Source organism: Saccopteryx bilineata, chromosome 1, assembly GCF_036850765.1.
Source record: "Saccopteryx bilineata isolate mSacBil1 chromosome 1, mSacBil1_pri_phased_curated, whole genome shotgun sequence".
Lineage (NCBI taxonomy): Eukaryota > Metazoa > Chordata > Mammalia > Chiroptera > Emballonuridae > Saccopteryx > Saccopteryx bilineata.
Window position 1 is genome coordinate 403,852,467 of NC_089490.1, and position 17,459 is coordinate 403,869,925.

General features: G+C 57.1%; 1 protein-coding gene across 7 annotated transcripts in view; it reads right to left on the reverse strand.

Moving 5' to 3' along the window:
• Nucleotides 1-1,501: 1,501 nt before the first annotated feature.
• Nucleotides 1,502-17,459, reverse strand: part of SHANK2 (SH3 and multiple ankyrin repeat domains 2) — a 443,651-nt gene continuing 427,693 nt past the window's right edge. For 6 of the 7 annotated variants that reach the window (XM_066252293.1, XM_066252296.1, XM_066252295.1 and 3 more), the window contains 2 exons: nucleotides 14,007-16,410; nucleotides 1,502-5,354 (listed from right to left, as the gene is read on the reverse strand). In XM_066252293.1, coding sequence (XP_066108390.1) covers nucleotides 4,784-5,354; nucleotides 14,007-16,410 — 2,975 coding nt within the window. In that variant the 3' untranslated portion in view covers nucleotides 1,502-4,783. Of the gene's footprint in view, nucleotides 5,355-7,926; nucleotides 7,949-14,006; nucleotides 16,411-17,459 lie in introns of those variants that run through there. The other variant, XM_066252297.1, reaches the window with a different exon arrangement.

Genomic DNA, 17,459 nt, shown 5'->3' on the forward strand with positions numbered 1-17,459 from the left:
ATTTCAATTTCTTTTTATTTTTTTTAACTTAAACGACTGTGTCTGTCCACAGTCTCAGGATGAGAAAGGCTCCAGAGTCATGGCTAGGTCTTCTCAACATTTCATTTCTCGGATCGTTTTTGACTTTACGATGTGCATTGATATGGGCTTCCCAGTTCAGAAAACAAGGCACTAGAACTATTGAATCAGCTACATCAATACATTGAAGATATATTTATCCTCTCATTAAATATACAGCATTTGAATACAGCATGGTTTTTATGCAGATCAGGTTCAAAACACCCAAGGCACACACTTGATTTTTTCCTTTTTTTCTGTGTTTATTTGAAGGCTCATATGAAAGTTTCAGAGTTGTTATAGACAGAGTTCCAGAGTAGAAGCAGTGGACAGTGGTTTTGTGGTTTTAAACATGAAACAGCAGAGACTGTGGGAGGTTGAAACACGTTACAGGAACAATGAAGAAAATCACCTATACAGTGTGGATTAAAAATGGAAGTGATCAGCTCTGTTGAAGGCTGAGAAACCAGTTTGGAAAGGACCCGATTCCCCCCCAAAGCACAGGCAGTGCTGTACACATGCAGCTGCGGTGGTCACACCCAGCCACTGTGGGGTCGTCACCGGCTTGGCGTGTAGGTGGGTCTCTACAGATACGCAAAGACAGTTCAGCTCACTGGTTATTAAAATGCCTCAAAGTACAAGTAAAAGAAAAAGCCTTCCAATACACTTTTTTTTTTTTTTCTTAACAAGACAAGTTGGTACATTTATCTACGAGGAGAGGCCTGGAGGAAAACCAAGGTGAAGTTGCGGTGGAGATCAGGTAAAGCCACCAAGACAAGAGGACTCGGGGGAAGGTGGACGAGAGAAGGGACGAGGGATGGAACTTTCCATGAACACAGAAGTGGTGGCTGCCGTGCCGATGAAGAATGGCCAGAGAGAGACAGGTGTTCACCGCTGAGGCCGAGAAGAGGCTCACTAAGTTGAACAGACTGCAGCGGGAGGGATGGCCCAGGTCTTCCTGGCTCAGCTCTTTGCCCAGGCCCTAGTCCTGCATGCTTACCAGAACTTAGCGTCGTGTCAACCGGAGAGGCTGCCGGGCTCTGCAGCCCTCAGGGCCTGACAGCTGTGGGTGTGGGGGAGGCCTGGGCCCCCGGAGACCCAGTCTGGGCACCTTCCCTGACACCCCTGCTTCTGTTTCAAAACAGAAGGAAGCCAGCCTTGCTCCGCGGTGACAGCAGTGCGTGCAGATGGCCGTGTCGACACTTGCACAGTGCTGAAATAAAACACATTTCCCTCTAGACAGAGACCCCTTTGAGGAAATGGAACTGAGGCAGACTGGCTCGATGAAGGGGGCGTTTTCACTCTGGTCAGCTTCGTAGAGGTAAAGTGGCCGTGACGTTTAAGTTGCCTGCATCAGATTGCAAGTTCAGCAACTTTCTGCTTGTTTAACTCAGACAGTGATCACTGTTTGCAATCAGAACCACAACCTTAGTGCAATAGTATATTTATTTTGTACAGTAATTTGGTTGCCATACAAGAGATTTAAGGATTGGGAGAAAGTGCAAATTACAGGAGCTTGTTTTTGTTTTTAATAAAAGTCTAAAAAGAATAAAAGCACAAAAGTAACAGTAACAGATAATGTGAACACATTACACAAACTATAGTGTGGAACAAATTAGTTTCTAAAAACCAAAAAAACCCCCCAAAACAAAGCTTAATGGAAAAAGATCAGTATTTGTGGCCCACACAAAATGAGTCATTGCCAGATCACCCAGGTAATGCCTGCTCGCTCAGTAACTCAGGGAGAAAAAAAATCACCGTTTTATTAACTAAAGTACCACAAATAATTCACTTTGTGATATGTAAAGTTCGGCAAATCAACAGTCACATGAGTCATTTTTATATTTTATGAAATTAACTTAAAATGTGCACAGACACCTTTGAGAAGGTGCCTTGGCAGGTATTCATAATTTACATTTTGAGAGATTTTGGTTCTGTATACACAATATTACAGAAACTAGGCATGTAAATGCAATTTATTTAAATTACAGTATATAACAAAAGTTGATAGTAAAACCTGGAATAGTATGAACATGATCCTCCGGAGCAGTTTGACATCCTTCACCATTAGGAGGGTGTGGCGTAGGGCCTGGTCCTAACGTCCCGAGGGGAGAACAGTGGGCGGCGACTGGAATGAGGAGCTATTGCTTTCTGTAGCAGATTCACCGAATGGAGCTAGAGACGGGTTCGTTTTGGCAATACGTGTTTCTTGTGTTGGTCAGTGTAGGTGCCAACAGGCCCTGACTTTGCTGTGGTCAGACAGTGTAAGAACAGCGAGCCCTGCGCTCTTCCGCCTCAGCCTGCTTGCTTGGGTGAGCTGCGTGTGGCCTGCAGTGTCTTAAAGGTACAGCCAGCGCTCACTGACCGGCTGGCTACCAGAGTCCAACAACCCTAAAGCTGCCAAGTTGGGACGGGTCACTCTCTGCCTGTGGTTTCCTTCCCCGCGTCCTGTCTAGCCTGTGGCACTGAGCACAGAGGGGGCCCCGGCAGCAGAGGAAAAGAGCCGTGAGAAGTGTGCGCTGACGGCATGTGCATGTCACCACGTGGAAGACAGAATGGCCAGACCACCGCCGTGACGCTCCCTGGACTGTCGGCAGCCTCTGCAGCCGCCCAGCGCACCTTAGCTGCCAACTTCTCTTGATGGAAAAAGTGAAAGTACACGGAAGCAAAGCGTCTGAATCGTCCATCAACTCCAAGCTGTACCGGGTCGTTCGGATGCAAAGACTGACCTGCAGAAGGTTTTGGAACAGGTGAAGTCCAAAACTTGGTTTCCAATTCAGGGGCATGTGGCTGGAAAAATGTGTGTGTGCGCACGCGTGTGTGTTTCAGAAACTGCTGCATTATAAATTGTAACCACTTTTGAAGAAAGAATTGTCCTTCAGTGACAAAGTTCTAGCAAAGATAGAAAATGTAACACAGCTCTGCTGGTTTAGATGCATCCAAATAAGGTTGATTTAAAAAGGTCATACTTTTATAATTATTCCACAGAAACAGTGTTGTGAAGTCACAAAGTTGTTTTCTTTCACTTTCCAGCACTGAAGTAGCACAGGGCTGCCTGGTAGACCAGCCGCTTTTTTTCTCTTAAAATATTGTGCTTATAAACTATCTGTACAACTAAACTTGCGGTGAAGAAAGACTGTAAATAGCTAAATTTTACGTGTTCGTTCTAGAGCTGTCCCAGACCTAATCAGACACTTGTGAGCGTAAAAGAAAACAGGAAAAGAAACCATGTTTTTATAATTAGAGATGGGCTAGGCTAGTTCTGAAATCATAATAAAAGCCCCCAAACCTGACATTCGAGTTTCTTCCAAATGTGAGAGAATGTGCCAGAAGCCTGCCTGGAGGTTCTGCGGCCCGTGCTCCTGGCGACCTCCCTTGGAAATCAGAGGTATTGTTGAGAGGGGGCACGCCAGGGAAAGGGGTGGGGCAGGCCCGCAGGCCAGGGGCCACCCCGTGTCTCCACTCACCGCTCTGCACCCTCACCGGCAGCCCCTCCTGTTCTCAGCCCGGGTCCTGCCAGACCCTCTGGGTTCTCAGAAACCCTGTTGTACTGTTAAGACAAGCTGGTGGGACGCTCAGGGAGCAAGGGGGAAAGGCCTGCAGTGCCGTTTCCTCTGGCCTCAGAGAGCGGAAGGGCTGTCTCAGCAGAGATGCTGGCTTACCCTGGCTGGGCTCAGGACCAAGGCCTCTGTGCCCACCCAGCCCCCGGCCAAGGGGCCGGTTCACAGGCAGCAGCACGTGCCCGACGCTGACCTTATACCTTGTCCTTCGTGCCAGAGCGGATGCTCACCTGCTCTGCTCTTGGCAGAATTCAATACTTCCGATTAAAAGAAAGTCTGAAAGGCAGAGAACTCCTCCTCGCAGCCCCGGCGGGCTGAGCCCTGGCAGGGAGCTGCTTGTCCTGGGGCCCGGACCCAGGCAGCTGCACCCCGCTGCGTCCCTGGCCAGGTCTCCCCTCCTCGGAGTCGTGACCTTGTGCTTTGACTAACTCCACGTGACATCTGTTCGGCCACTTTGGAATTATGCTAATCGATTTGCAGAAATAAAGAAAGACAGCCGAGCAAAGCTGGTCACGACCCTGACCACATTCCCACCACTGCCAAGACTGTCGGAGCCAAAGAACTGAGGCTGCGCGTCGCAGCAAGAGACGGGAAAGACCACTGAGAAGGACGTTTCTCTACCTCTCAGGCCCGCGAGGGGGCGCTGGACGGACACGGCTGGGCCCCTCACTGCCAGCACAGCACAGAAAAGACAGGAGCAAGTGAGCTCTTAGTGCCGGCCGCGAGGCCACAGGCTGAGGAAGGGCCCTGAGCTGGGCCCGGGGTGAGCGCCCAGAAAGCGGAGGGAGGCCGCAGGAGGTATCTGGACACTGGTGTCTGCCGGCAAGAGCCAGGACCCCACGCAAATCGACGGGGAGGCTTGGACCCGGCGGAGTGAGGTCACCTGCATGCAGGAGGCAAGCTGTGAATCTTCCCAAGCTAGAAACACTCCCTCCCCTTGGCCCTTGGTGGAGAGAAATAGCCTAAGAGACCCACAGACAGCCAGGGAGTTCCGAAGCCTTTGCTCAGCCACGCCATAGACACACTCAGCATTTCTTTGGGTACCAGGAGACACACCCATGAAATGGGGTTGGTGATCACAGATCTTGCTTGGCCATCCAAACATTTCAGTATAAGCCCATCTCTACTTATAACAAGAAGTCTGTAAAGGTCAAGAGCAGCCACCCTTATCTGTCCAGCAGCTGTTTCAAAGCCCTTTCTATGTTCATTCTGTGTCCAACTCGAGTCACCCCAAGATCTATTAGGTCTTCCTTCTGAAGATTTGGTAAGTGACTGCCATCGATCTCATTGTCCATGAAGGTCTCTTTATGTTCACCCAAGTTTAGACTTTCCAGCCAATCCGCCACGTCTGGTTTAGTCCACAGGTGGACAGGTTTAGTTGTAAAAGGCTTATTTGAGATTGGCTGTTGCAGTATAGAGGGAGATGGCGACCGGCTGCGTCCTGCGGGGTTCAAGCCGAACAGGTCCCCGGAAGGGGGCTGGCTTGGAAGGCTAAAGACCTCGGAGAGGGTGGGGGAAGGGGAGGCAGCAGCGGCAGAGAGAGGGGCAGGCAGCATCTCCTTGCTCATCTCTGTTGGCGAGACCACAGGGCTTGGGGCACGCCTCGTTCCTGCGGTCCTACTTTCATAGTCTGCAGGCCGGCTCTGCAGGGTGATGGGCTGCGAGGTCCCAGGGCGAACCGTGAAGGTGACCGTCGTGCTCCGCGTCCCTGAGACAGTGCTCATGACCTCTGGGCCTCTGAAACAGCAACAAGAGAGAAAACCGTCACAAGGCAGGTCACAGAGCAGGTCAGCAGGATGCAGGCGACCGAGGAAGGGGTGCCGGCACCCAGGCCACACCAGAGCGTCTAGTGGGAGCTGCACTGGCAGTGAGCATGTGACTTGCCATGCCAGGACTGGGGCAGGGAGACAGGAGCAGGAGGCGGAGTTTGAGGACACACCAACGCACACAGGCAGCCCCCACCCGCGCCTTGGCTGGGAAGCTGGCTGATGTCCTGCGCTGGGGGAGCATGCAGGGCAGTGAGGCACTAGGGGCTCGCTGGACGGCACGCAGACAGGGCCGGGAGGGGGTCCCGCTCCCTGGTGGGCCAGGGCCAGGAGCAGGGCCTGCTCCCCGGTGGGCCACGTCTGGGGCCGTCAGCAGCACTGCTGGGGGAGTGACACCGCGGGCCTTCACGTCAGCAAGTGGAAGGACGAGTGCCCTGGTGCCTGTCAGGCTTGCCTCCTGGTGAAAAGGCCAAGTACAGGGAAGGCCCAGCTTCACCAAGTGGAAGCCCCGCAGGGACTTGGGGACCCTTAGGTGTGAAGAAATCCACCAAACCAGAGAACGGGGAGTATTTGTCAAGCTCAGTGTGTGGGGACCCAGGGTGCACAGGCTGGGCCACTGTGCTGCAGAGCGTGGGGGCGGCTCCTGGCACAGCCCCCGCAAAGGTGGCGAGGGGCTCCCTGGCAGGAGGCACAGCCCTTACCCACAGGCGGAAAGGAGTCCCCATGCCTGTCCTGCCCTGGAGCTGGCACGGGGCAGACTCAGCTCTTCTAGGCCCAGCCCTTCCTGGTGTCAGGGAGATGGCGGGGTGGCTCCTGAGGGCAGAGGCTGCTTCTCAGTCCCGAGCTGTGTCCTCCGCTCACCTGCACAGTGGTGGTCTTTCCTAGGCAGTGCCCCCACGAGCCACGGCAGGCTGGCCAGCCACACACAGAAGGGATGTGCCCCCGTCTTGTGCTCACCTCTGCTGTCCCCAGACTGAAGGCATGTCCATCCCACCCCGAGAAAGCCACAGCCACTAGGCATGTAGCAGGAGGGCGGCTCATTCACATGCAGGTGGACAGACCACCTGCCCCTTCTGGAAGGATCCGCCCTCCCATGGGTCCCTCTTCAGGATCTGGACGTGAGGTGTATGTTGAAATCCTGCTCTGCCAGACGGCAGTGCGACGTGTTTTAGTTTAGGGTCTTGCGCCTCTCTGCATGTGGCGGGCTCACCTCCTGAATGGTGGGAGTGTTCTATAGAGCAGGGCGGGCTGCACAGCTGCTGATTGGGGACGCTGGGCCACTGTCTGAGGGGAAGGGTCAAGGACGGGAGAGGGACTTTCTAGTGATGGCAGTGAGCTGGAGGTGGGCTCAGCTGGCCTGCTCTATCTTTTGTTGCTCCTATCTTTCTGTGCCACTGCTGTCTTTTTGGGTAAAATCACCAGTTTCCTGGGTCCCTCTAAGCCTTGTGACAGTTCCCTACTCGATGGCAGTCACTGTCACTCCAGGTGTGGAATATTCTAGGTTTGAGGAGGCAGTGGCAGGTCTCGAGAGAGACCCATGCGGGGACTCAGGCTTGATCTTGTCATGAGGAGAAGCGTTTCCAGGTGCAAGTGAATACTCCGGGCCGGGGACAACTGTCTACCCACAGCATCTTCACATGCAGCTTTTTGGAGGGCCGGTGGGCAGGGTGAGATTTGTTTGGAATAAGCTCCCTACCCAGAACCTGGGGGAAGTGCTGGCTCTTGGTTACACTGGTGTAGTGGTTATACCAGTATACTGAGGCTGCCTGTGTGCAGCCCCAGGTGAGGGTGACCCCTGCACTGTGGCAGCCTCAGTTACTCAAAGTCAAGACTGGGAGCCGAGCCTCCCTGAGCTTCAGGGCTTCTCATGCAGGAGACCCCAGTTCCTGAGAGAAGTGGGCTGTGGACACAGCAAGGGCCAGAAACCTGCACGTGCTGGTGCTCATAGGACCAGCGACCCCTCCAGTTCCATCGTGGGCCAAGGCTGGAACGGGAGGGAGTACTGTGGACGGCCTTCAGGGTGGCCTGGCCCCTCCCCATCTGCCTCTCAGCTATGGGGTGCTTCTGTTTTGGGGAAGACTCATTTGTTCCACTTTGATACAATTAAGCTCACATGATTGAAATAAAATCATGAATCACTGTAAAGCCACTCCATGCAGAAGTGATCCGAGTTGTTGATTAGGGCTGAGTACCTTTGGGAACAGAGACGGTTTTGTCGAGTGGGTAAACATCGAGAACACACGGCTCGGGAGTGGCGCCCTGGAGTAACACTCCGGGGTGCTCTCTCTAACGAGGACTCTGTGGCCACCGCGTGGTGACCCTGTGCAGTCGTCCCCCGGAGTGAGGACAGGTGTCAGCGCCACCCTTCCTGTGGAAATAGTCCAACCATCCCCAGGTGGCGAGGATATTTCTAAAGGAAGGTGCTGAGGGGAGCTGTGTGTTGTCAGAAGCAAAGAGAAGGCTCTCCAAACACATCGGCGGGCAGTGAGGAGGAGAGACAGCACACACCAGAGGTCAAGAGCATCTCTGCAGGCGGCACTTACTTCTGTTCAGCACGACCCTCTTCTGTCAACACCCATCATGGGAGCAAATGAAAATGACAAAATGGAATGGCTTGAGACAACACTGGAAGATCAATTAAAAAAAAAGACGCTTGTTTTGATGGAGGAAATGAAAGCAGTGGTGTGGACGCTGGCTGAGAAGCTGTCCGTGCCTCCCTTTCCAGCCCAAGGGAGGCAGAGCGGGCAGTCCACGTAATTGCCCAGAGGGAGGACCAGCATGGACATCACTTTCATATTTGAAATGGGAAACTGACAACCCTGCCTCCTTCAGTTTGGGATAATGTGAATATACAGAACACCACTACCCAGGAAAAGGCTACAACAGAGCAAACAGCCATTGGAGTGACGTTCCCCCGCTCCAGGCGTTCCGAGAGCCAGCTAATAGCCCTGCCTGGGGCTGAGCTGCCCTGGCGTCTGCAGCTCAGGGAGGATGAATCAACATCCCTGGAGGGGAGGGTCCCCCGGGTCTGACTGCTTTGCTTCACATCCACACCACAGGACGAGGGCCCGGCAGCTAATGCTGGGGGTTGTCGGGTCTGGCCACGTGCCCGGGCCTGCCCACACACCTGCAGGATGTTGCTGTGGGAAGGACCGCCGGAGTTTGCAAAGCCGGGTGAGGCCTGCCCTGGGCTGGCCTGTCCTGCCTCCCCCTCAGCCGTTTGATTTACTCCGGCGCCTCACACTGATGCTCATCGCCCGATCCCCTGGTTGCTGAGATCTTTATGTTGCTAAGCAACCCTGGGTTCCTGGGTGGAGCACAGGAATCTGCTGCCCTGATTTAGAACAGACGCATACACTGGCACACACCCTCTCCTGGACCACCACGCGCTAGCCTGCCTTGCACAGCAAACCCACGTGCGAACAGTTCAAGACTGCGAGCTGACAGGACATTACCCATCAGTCAGCACACAGGACCTGGGGCGGGGCTAACAGTCAGGTGGCCTTTCATTGTGTTTACAAAACCAGTCTGGCTTGGGGATCAGTGTGGGCCAGAGGCCACTTGGTGACCGCGGCTGGCCTGTTCCCTGTGCCTCATGGAGCGGGCCGGGGTTCCCAATCCCGTCAGCACATGGCTCTCAGCCTGCCCCGTGGGCTGCTGCAGTTTCCAGGACATACCCTCTTCTTCTGCTGCTGTTCCATGTCTAGCATCTCAATAGGCAGGGTGTTAACAGGACAGCGAAAGGCGGCCAGGGCGCAGTCTTCTGTCCTCTCGCCAGATCCACGCCAGGGCGCCTCATCCTTCCGTACACTGACCCAGTCCTCCCAGCCACACACGGGCCCAGCACACGTGTTCCGTCAGTAACTCGAGTGGATGTTACTAAGCTCACCTGCCAGGTCAGGAAGCTACGGGACCTGACCACGAGCCAGCATTGGGTATGCCAGTGGGTGCAGGTCCTGCCAGAACATCCACGTCCCAGGGGTGGGGAGGGCACTCACTTTCAGGGGGGATTGTTCACCTCAATACACTTCTGCTGAGCGGTCCCAACACCCAAATTTAGAGTTGAGAATGTAGGAACTGGACTTGACACTGGCCACCTGACGAGTGAGGAGGAGAGGCTGCCGTCAGACCGGGCAAGTCTTTTCCAGTGTCCGTCCACACGAAGACCTGCCGAGAGCCGGTCCTGTGGTCCCCTCACGGGTCTGCCTGGTGACCCACAGCTGCTCTCACAGACATCTCAACATTTCCACAGGTGCCGTGAGAGGACAGACCCGCGGTGACGCTGAGGCCACAAGGCCACCATACAGCGTCTTCTGTCATTGGGCTGGGGCTGGAGTCTGCTCTGGGAGCTGGGCAGAGTTCACTTTCTAACCATTCAAACGGACGTTTTTAAACGAAGACGCCCTGAGGGTTCTGCAGCAGAGCGTGCGCAGACAGCTGGTGGCGCCAGCCCGGCGAGGGGCCGCACACAACGGCAGCGGGGACCAAAGACCCGCTTCCCTGAGAACGGCCTGTGCTGAACCTCCAGGCGCCTCTGGGGCCTGGGGATCCCCAGGCCGACTGTCCTCCCCCAAGGAATGCAGTGTGCCATGGGGGAGGGGACCTGTGCGTTGTCCAGTGATGAGTCCTGGGGCTCAGCATCGTGCCTGGCACACGACAGGCGACCAGTAACTCTGTTAGATGCATGATGAAGGACTCACACTGCTCCCAGCCTCTGAGGCCCAGGCCTCTTCAGTCGTGCATCCCTCCCACAAAGCAGCCCTCGAGGGCTCCTGACCTGTCACCCCAGGCCGTGACGGCACTGTGGCTCCAGGCCCAAGAGCTGAGGGTCCACTTGGCTTCCCAGCCCTGCGCCCGGAAGGAAGACAGCAAGTGCTGCACAGTGGGGAGGGTCCCACTCGGCCCGACCCCTCCAGGCTGTGCAGACCAGTTTGTGGATCACTGACTGAAAGCAGTTTGCAAAGTGAGATGCACAGTGCAGCTGAAGAACATTTTTTTTTTCCTTTTTGTGATAGGAACAGATAGGAAGGGAGAGAGATGAGAAGCATCAATTTTTCGCTGTGGCTCCTTAGTTGTTCATTGATTGCTTTCTCATATGTGCCTTGACTTGGGGGTTAGAGCAGAGCAAGTGACCCCTTGCTCAAGCCAGCAACCTTGAGCTCAAGCTGGTGACCTCAGGGTTTCGAACTAGGGTCGTCTGTGTCCCAGTCTGATGCTCTGTTCACTGTGCCACCACCTGGTCAGGCCTGAAGGACATTCTTGCCACTGTAGATCATGCTTGCCGTGTTTGTTCTGACGTGCTGTTGCTGAGGCCCACAGTCATCCTCTGGGCTCTGAGTGTCCCAGGCAGGGAAGGGTGGGGCCTGCAGAGTGCCAGGTCCTGTGCCCATGGGCTCCCAACTAGGGGCACTGATGGGGTGGGGAGCCTTTGGGGTTTTGCCGAGGAGGAGAACCAGCCAGCTGTCACAGACTGCACTCCCTTTAAACCCCAGCTTCTTCCACTGGGATGCAGTTCGATGCTCTCGCACTCAGCAAAGCTAGGGAGCATCCTGGGAAAGGCAGGCCGGGTGCCTGAGGAGCATGTGGCCCGGAGCTGTGCGCACCCCGTCTTAGCAGGTGTTTCAGGTGGGGCCTGAGGCCCCCACACTGTGCACTGAAGGAAATGACTGCATCTTTTTGTCAACATCTGTAACCAAGACCTCTCCAGATTGCGGGAGAGCAGCCAGGGGCAGCAGAAACTCATTCACGGCTCAAGTTCAATCACATATTTCCAGGTAAGCAAGGGTCTGGTCACTCATTCTTCCTCCCCGTCCTGCCTGGTTCTAGCAGCAAGGGAACACACTTTCAGGTTGTTAGGCCGGAATCTAGGGGTGAAAGGTACTTGAAAAGGTCAAGTCCAGCTGTGGGCTCTGCCCTCAGTGAGCAGACACTTGGGAGACACGGTCAGAACTGCCCTTTCTTGGGTGATCGGAGCGTTTTATTGGAACGGGATTTTTACACTATTGCTTGTCTGTCATTCTAAAGAGCAGAGCCAATTCTCAGTTTTCCCTAGAAAACCTCCCTTTTTCTCCCTCAGTAGGCATTCTTTTCATCCAGTTTCTGGTATCATCTTGCCTAAGGCCACTCACTGCTCTTAATTTTGATTCATTTAAAGGCAGCTGGAGCCGCCCAGGCAGGCGGTGCCTGGCTGATGTTTGGCTCTGTCTCCTCTCTGAACTGGCCAGTGTACAACCCGCCCACCGAGCCACAAGGCAGCAGGCAGCTGAGAGGCCTGTCCACGGGGTGTGCCTGTGAGGGAGGGACACATGCAGTGGGGTGCTGGCTGCTCATAAAAGGGACAGATGCGCCCAGGGTGAGGGGGGGAGCTGTGTTGTACCCTCGGTAGCTCTGCCCAGTAGCCCCCACCCTACTTAGTAGATCCCATGTCTACTTAGGGCTTCGCCTGGTGAGGTCATCAGTTAAGTGCCTAAGGACAGTGACTTCTCTGTGTCCTTGGGCCTCCAGGCCATCCCCTTCCTTGCCCGCAATGAGCATTGGCCAAGAGCTGGAAAGACTTGTTCATAGCCTCTGAGTGCTCAGCGGTGCTGGTGACCACCTGGTGGCCACCCTTCTTTATTATCAGTCACTAGGTAAACAAAGAAAAGACCTCCGCACACCCAGCTGGGCTTAAGGTGAGTCCTGAAGGCCCAAGAGCAGATCTGTCCTCAGTGGTCAGTCCTGCGGATGTTAAGGTATCTAGCTGCTCCTCTGGGTTCGTCCCGGGTTTCAACAGGAGCTCAGGCTTGGGCCTGAGACAGCGAGAGGGCTCCCTGGTGGGGGTGTGGCGATGCCACCCAGCTGCGCCCGTGGCTGGGGCCTCCGCCCTTGGGCGCGGTGGGAGCAGGGTGCCCAGCACCTGGGGAGTGCTGTGTGGAGGCCAGCGGTGTCTCTGATGCCCGTGCACCAGGTGAGAGGATGACAGACACACCAGAGGGGGCGGTCCTTGGCAACCGAGCATTGGTCGGAGTTTGTCCTACAGCTGCTCTCAAGAGCTCAAACAGGACTCTGCCAGGTCACCTCTGCTCTGAGGGCCCTGAGGCCCCGCTCCTGATGAGCCCCCAGAGCTCCTCCATCTGGGATGGAGAGAAACCCAGATGCTGTTGGGACGGGCCCTGGGCCCCCTGGGCGTGCTCAGTGAAGCGTGGCTCCTGGCCCAGAATCACCCCCTTGGGCATCCTCCACTCAGACGCTGCAGGGGGGGGGAGCCCCAGTCAGAAAGCCTCTGCCTGAGTCCCGGCCCGCCTCCTACCGGTTGTGCACAGGGCCGAGCCCTCGGCCTCTGGCTCTGTGTCTCCTGAAAGATGGGTGTCGGTGACAGCTGCCCCCTGCTCCCCGGTTGTCACAGGTTCGTCACCTGTGTAAAGCATTTGGTAAGGCATCTGAACTGTCCTCACATTATAGCAACTGAAGAACTGTATCATTACATAACGAGAAAGGGCTGACTAAACGGGCTGATGAAATTTCCTCAGGACTTCGGAGTCTGGTATTTCTGAGTCTGTGGTATTCATATGTGCGTGTGTACGTGCGTCCGCTGGAAGCGGGAGCCTTCACTGCTTCAGTGGGAGGCACTTTGGGACGTCACACTCAGTGAGTGGTTGGCGTCCTGTTGGCAGGTGGCGGGGTGATACTCTCTTAAGGACTGGGAGCCCCCAAGTCGCTTGCCTGCACCTGCACTGAAAGGGTCCCAGGGAAACCGGAGCTTGCCTGCACCTCGAGCCCTGGCTGCCGCCAGACCTCTGATTAATGGACTCGGATGTTTGCATGGGGCCTGCGCCTGCCCAGCAGGGGCAGGAAGACAGACTTCATTAGTCAGAGTGACGGGACCTGCACACACATTGGTGGGAGAGAGAGGACATAGCTACCCAGGGAGCACTGGCCTGGTGTGTGCCGCGGGGAAGAAGCCCGAGAGCTGGGAGGGCCGGGTCATCTGGAAGCCGCAGCCCTGGCGCCCTGGCAGGGCCTCTGGTCGGGTGAGCAAACACCTCAGAGTGGAGCCGGTCCCACTGGCAGTGGCTTCACTGCATGAGACAGAATGGCTGACCGGGACAGCGAGAAACCTTTCTTCCACCAGGCTGGCCTGCTGGCGGGGTCGGACAGACTGCTGGGGGGAGCGCCTCTCCTGGAACTGATCGCACAGCGCACGCAGCACCTCCCACCCTAGGCCAGTGGCCCTCGGCCAGAGAGCGACCTCACCCCTGCCAACCACATCCCCACCCTCCCAGCCAGCCTGGTGGAGCGCGCTCAGTTTGGGCTTCTCAGCAAGGCATGGGACTGGCCTTTTGGGTGGTCCTGGCAAAGATCTGGATGCAGGTCGAGAGCAGAGCCGTGCTCTGGAAGCCACAGTGGGCTGGCTTTGCTTGGCCACACGGGGTCACGAGTCTGTACTCGGGTGCCATCCTGCCAGAAGGAACGGGGCTGCACCCACGCGCCGTGTCCGGGAGAACGAGAAGCGCAACAGAGGCTCCGCGAGCCCCTCTTCACGGCCGCTGTGGCTGCTGCCCAGGCTTCTCTGGGTCACAGCGCCTGGACGTGGCCGAAGAAGGCCCAGTGCGGAGTCTGCATCAGAGCCGCCTGTGGGACTTACCTGGGAGTGAGGCCGGCTGGCTTGGTCCCCGTGGGCGAGTCCAGTCCTTCCCCTGGCTTGGACGATTTCTCTCGGTTCATTTGCTGCAGGATTGAGTTCAACTCGCTGATCACATTTGCCTTTGGGCCCGAGAGGATCGGGCTTCTGACCTCTGGTGCGTCACCCCACAACTTAGAGGTCCTTGGCTGGATCCCCTTCATGGTCCCAGGCTGGACCCCACCCGGAGGTGGCGGGGGTGCGGGTGGGGGGACCACAAAGCTGTCCACGTCCTCTTCCACTAGCGCGTCTTGATAAAGTGCATTGCTTTTGTGAATGACGGGCTTCATTTTTGGCTTGGGAGGTACAGGGGGCTTGTCAACCATGAACACTTGCCCGTCTGCATAGACGGTGCAGGTGTCCACGTTCTCCCCGCCTTCGGAGGACAGAGTGGAGATGCTGGACACTGTGGAAATGGTGCTGGTCGTCTCGAGGGGGTGGTCGCTGCCACTCCGGCTGTCCACCTCCTCTATCCCCGAGTCTGTGACAGTGTCGAAGCTCTCGGGGGGCGGCAGGAATGAGGTGGGCAGACAGTTAGAAAGACCGGCCGGCTTCTTACTATCTGCGGAGTTGGTTGGTTGGCTGGAGTTCAACGAAGGGGATGGGGAAGTGTCATTTTTTTTCTGCTTGACCAAGTCTGTCAGAGCGGGGACAGAAGCTACGCGGTCATCGGGGATATCAAAACTGTTTGCAAATTCCAGGGGAGGAGGCAGGGGTTCCGTGAACACAAAGTCCTCGTCCAGGTCCACGGAAGCCAGAGGGGGGGGAGGGATACGGAATGGCAAGATCACCGCCTCCTCCAGGGAGCCCGCTGCCACCATGGTCCTGCCAGGCGTGGTGGCCGTGGGCTCGGGGCCAGCGGAGATCTGTAAAGCACCTTCGGTTTCAGGAACACCTTCTGGCACCTCCGGCAGCGTGTGGTCTGGCTTGGTTTCCACGTCAGCTTTCTCCTCTTCCTCCAGGAAGTCATCTGGCTTGGCGGTGTCCACCGTGTGCACCATCAGCAGACCCGCCGACTTCTGCTGGGACGTGTCCATGATGTTGATGAGCATGTTCTTCTTGTCGTCACCCCTCCGGTCCTTGCCCAGGTCACTCTCGTACTTGTTCTCGGTCTCCTGTCGCCGCAGGGCCCCCCGCGCGTTCTGCCTGGGGACTGCAGGGAAGCCTGCCTCCATGCTAGGCCGCATTTTGGTATCAATGTAAAGAGGTTTGTTGAGGTCGGCCTTGGGGGCCTCCCCCTTGGGGCCCTGCTGAGACTCCTTCATGGCACGGTCCCTCGCGGAAAGGGCCAGGGCCAGGGGGGAGCTGGGGTCCAGCAGCCTCCCTGTGAGAGGGTGGACGTAGTTCTCAGGGCCAGCTGCGCTGCCGCTCTTAGGGAGCACCGCAGGGCTGCCCTCGGGCCCCTTGGCTTTGGACACGGGATTCGGCAGCCTGCTGGCCTCCCCCTGCGCTCCGGCCTCGCTGCCGCCCACAAAATGGCTCTCTGGCTCCCTGGGCACCGCGCCCGGCGTTGTGGGCGACGCCAGCTGCTCGGCGCCCTCCTCGCCGAAGCCGCCCTCCTCGGGGAACTTGGAGGGCTGCACGCGGGGGGCAGGCGGCCCCAGACCCACGTCCTCGTCCCCCAGGTCCGTGGACAGGAAGGCCGGCGAGTTCCTCCGGGCTTCTAGCCGCTTCTCCCGGTCGCGCACGGCCCCCGCAATGGCGGCGGCAAAGGGGCTGCTGGCGGCCAGGCTGTCGTCGGGCCGCAGCTGGCCCAGCGGCTCCGAGGCCTGCGGGTCGATCTCCATGCTGCTGCCCTGGCTGCTCCTCCCGCTGCTGCTGGTGGACGGCTCCTTGACGATGATGGTGGGGATGGGGATGGAGCACGTCTTCTCGGGGCTGTCCTCCACGTTGGACTGCTTCACCAGCATGCCCTTCCGCCGGGCGGGCTTGGCAGGCACGTACACCGCCTTGCTGGCCACCCGCCCCACCTCCGAGTACGGGTTCTCGGGCATCTGGCCCCTCCTGCGGAGGTTGGCCTGGGCGGCGGCCGCCCGGCTGTAGAGGTCGTCGGAGTCCAGCGAGTAGCGGTCCAGCTCTCTGCGGTAGTACAGCCCCTTGTCCCTCATCATGGTGACCACCGTGTCGGAGCGAGCTGCGGGGGACACCTTGGCAGCGGCATTCTGATTGAACGCGGGCTTGATTGTCCCGTAGACTCTAGGAGTCGGGGACTTGGGGCAGTTGTAGGTGGTGGGGGAAGGTGGAGGGGGGGATGGGGGCACCGACTGCGGTGGGGGAGGGATGTCCTCGGATGTGTCCGGCATGGACAGGCTTCTGGTGAACTTCAGCATCGGAGGGGCCAGGAATTGTCGCTCTTCCTCCGTGATTCCTACAAGGAGAAGACAGATTTAGTGTGAAGTCAGGCAACAGCAAGCACCCCACTAAGTTCGTACGGGTGTGCAGTAGGCCCGCACACTCCTCACACCCACGATGCACACTGTTCGCGGAACACAGCACAAGCCACAGTACATGAGATGATGGGCCCATTCCGAGCCGGAAACAGAGGGAAAGGCAGGCTCTGGGGCTCTGGGTGCTGCTGAGATGTCCCGTTTGTGCCACCCAGAGCCGGGCACCGGACCGCTTGGGCTGCGTGCATGTTTGCATCGTGTGTGCACGTGTTGGGGCGTGCTGGGGGCGGGGACTGGATCGAGAAGCAGCACCCTTGAGGGTGAGCCAGGTCCCTGAGGCTGTTTTTAGTGCATTGGTGCCAGGGTAGTCTCACTGCCCACCTGGAGTGAGGGCAGGTGGCACAGGTGGATGGTGCTGCCGTGCTGGCTGGCGGACATGGGAGGTGCCACTGCATGGAGCATTAGCATCCTGCTCAGATGCCACCCTCAGCCTGCTGTGACCCTGTAATGGTTGCACCCACAGGCACGAACCTATTTTCTGGCGTGACTTGTGTCCGTTGAGGGCTTGAGGGTCCTGGACCTTCCTGGGCCTCAGGGAGGCTGGAACTTGGGAGGGGAACGAGCCCAGAGCCTGAGACCCTGGCTCATGCCAGGAACATGGAGCTGTGTGAATACTCGGCTGCTGCCCCCCACCTGTGAGCTCGCTCTGCAGCGGGGCCCTGGAGGCCCTGTGGCTGTGCTGTGGGGGTGTGGCTTCCCATGGCACGACCAGCCAGGGTCACAGCTCGGCTGACGAGGCACAGCCAGCTCACGTTCCGGGACCTGAGCCAGTGAAGCACGTGGATGTTGGCGCTGAGAGGTGCCGAGGGCGTGTTGTGGCCCTGGCAGGTTGTGTGTAGACAGGGGGAGACTTTCCGACTCTGTTTCCCACAGCCCAAAACACAAAAACATCAACAGAACGCACTCCATGAGACAGGAAGCCACACAGACATGGGCACCGACAAAATCACATACATCACGTCAGGGGCAT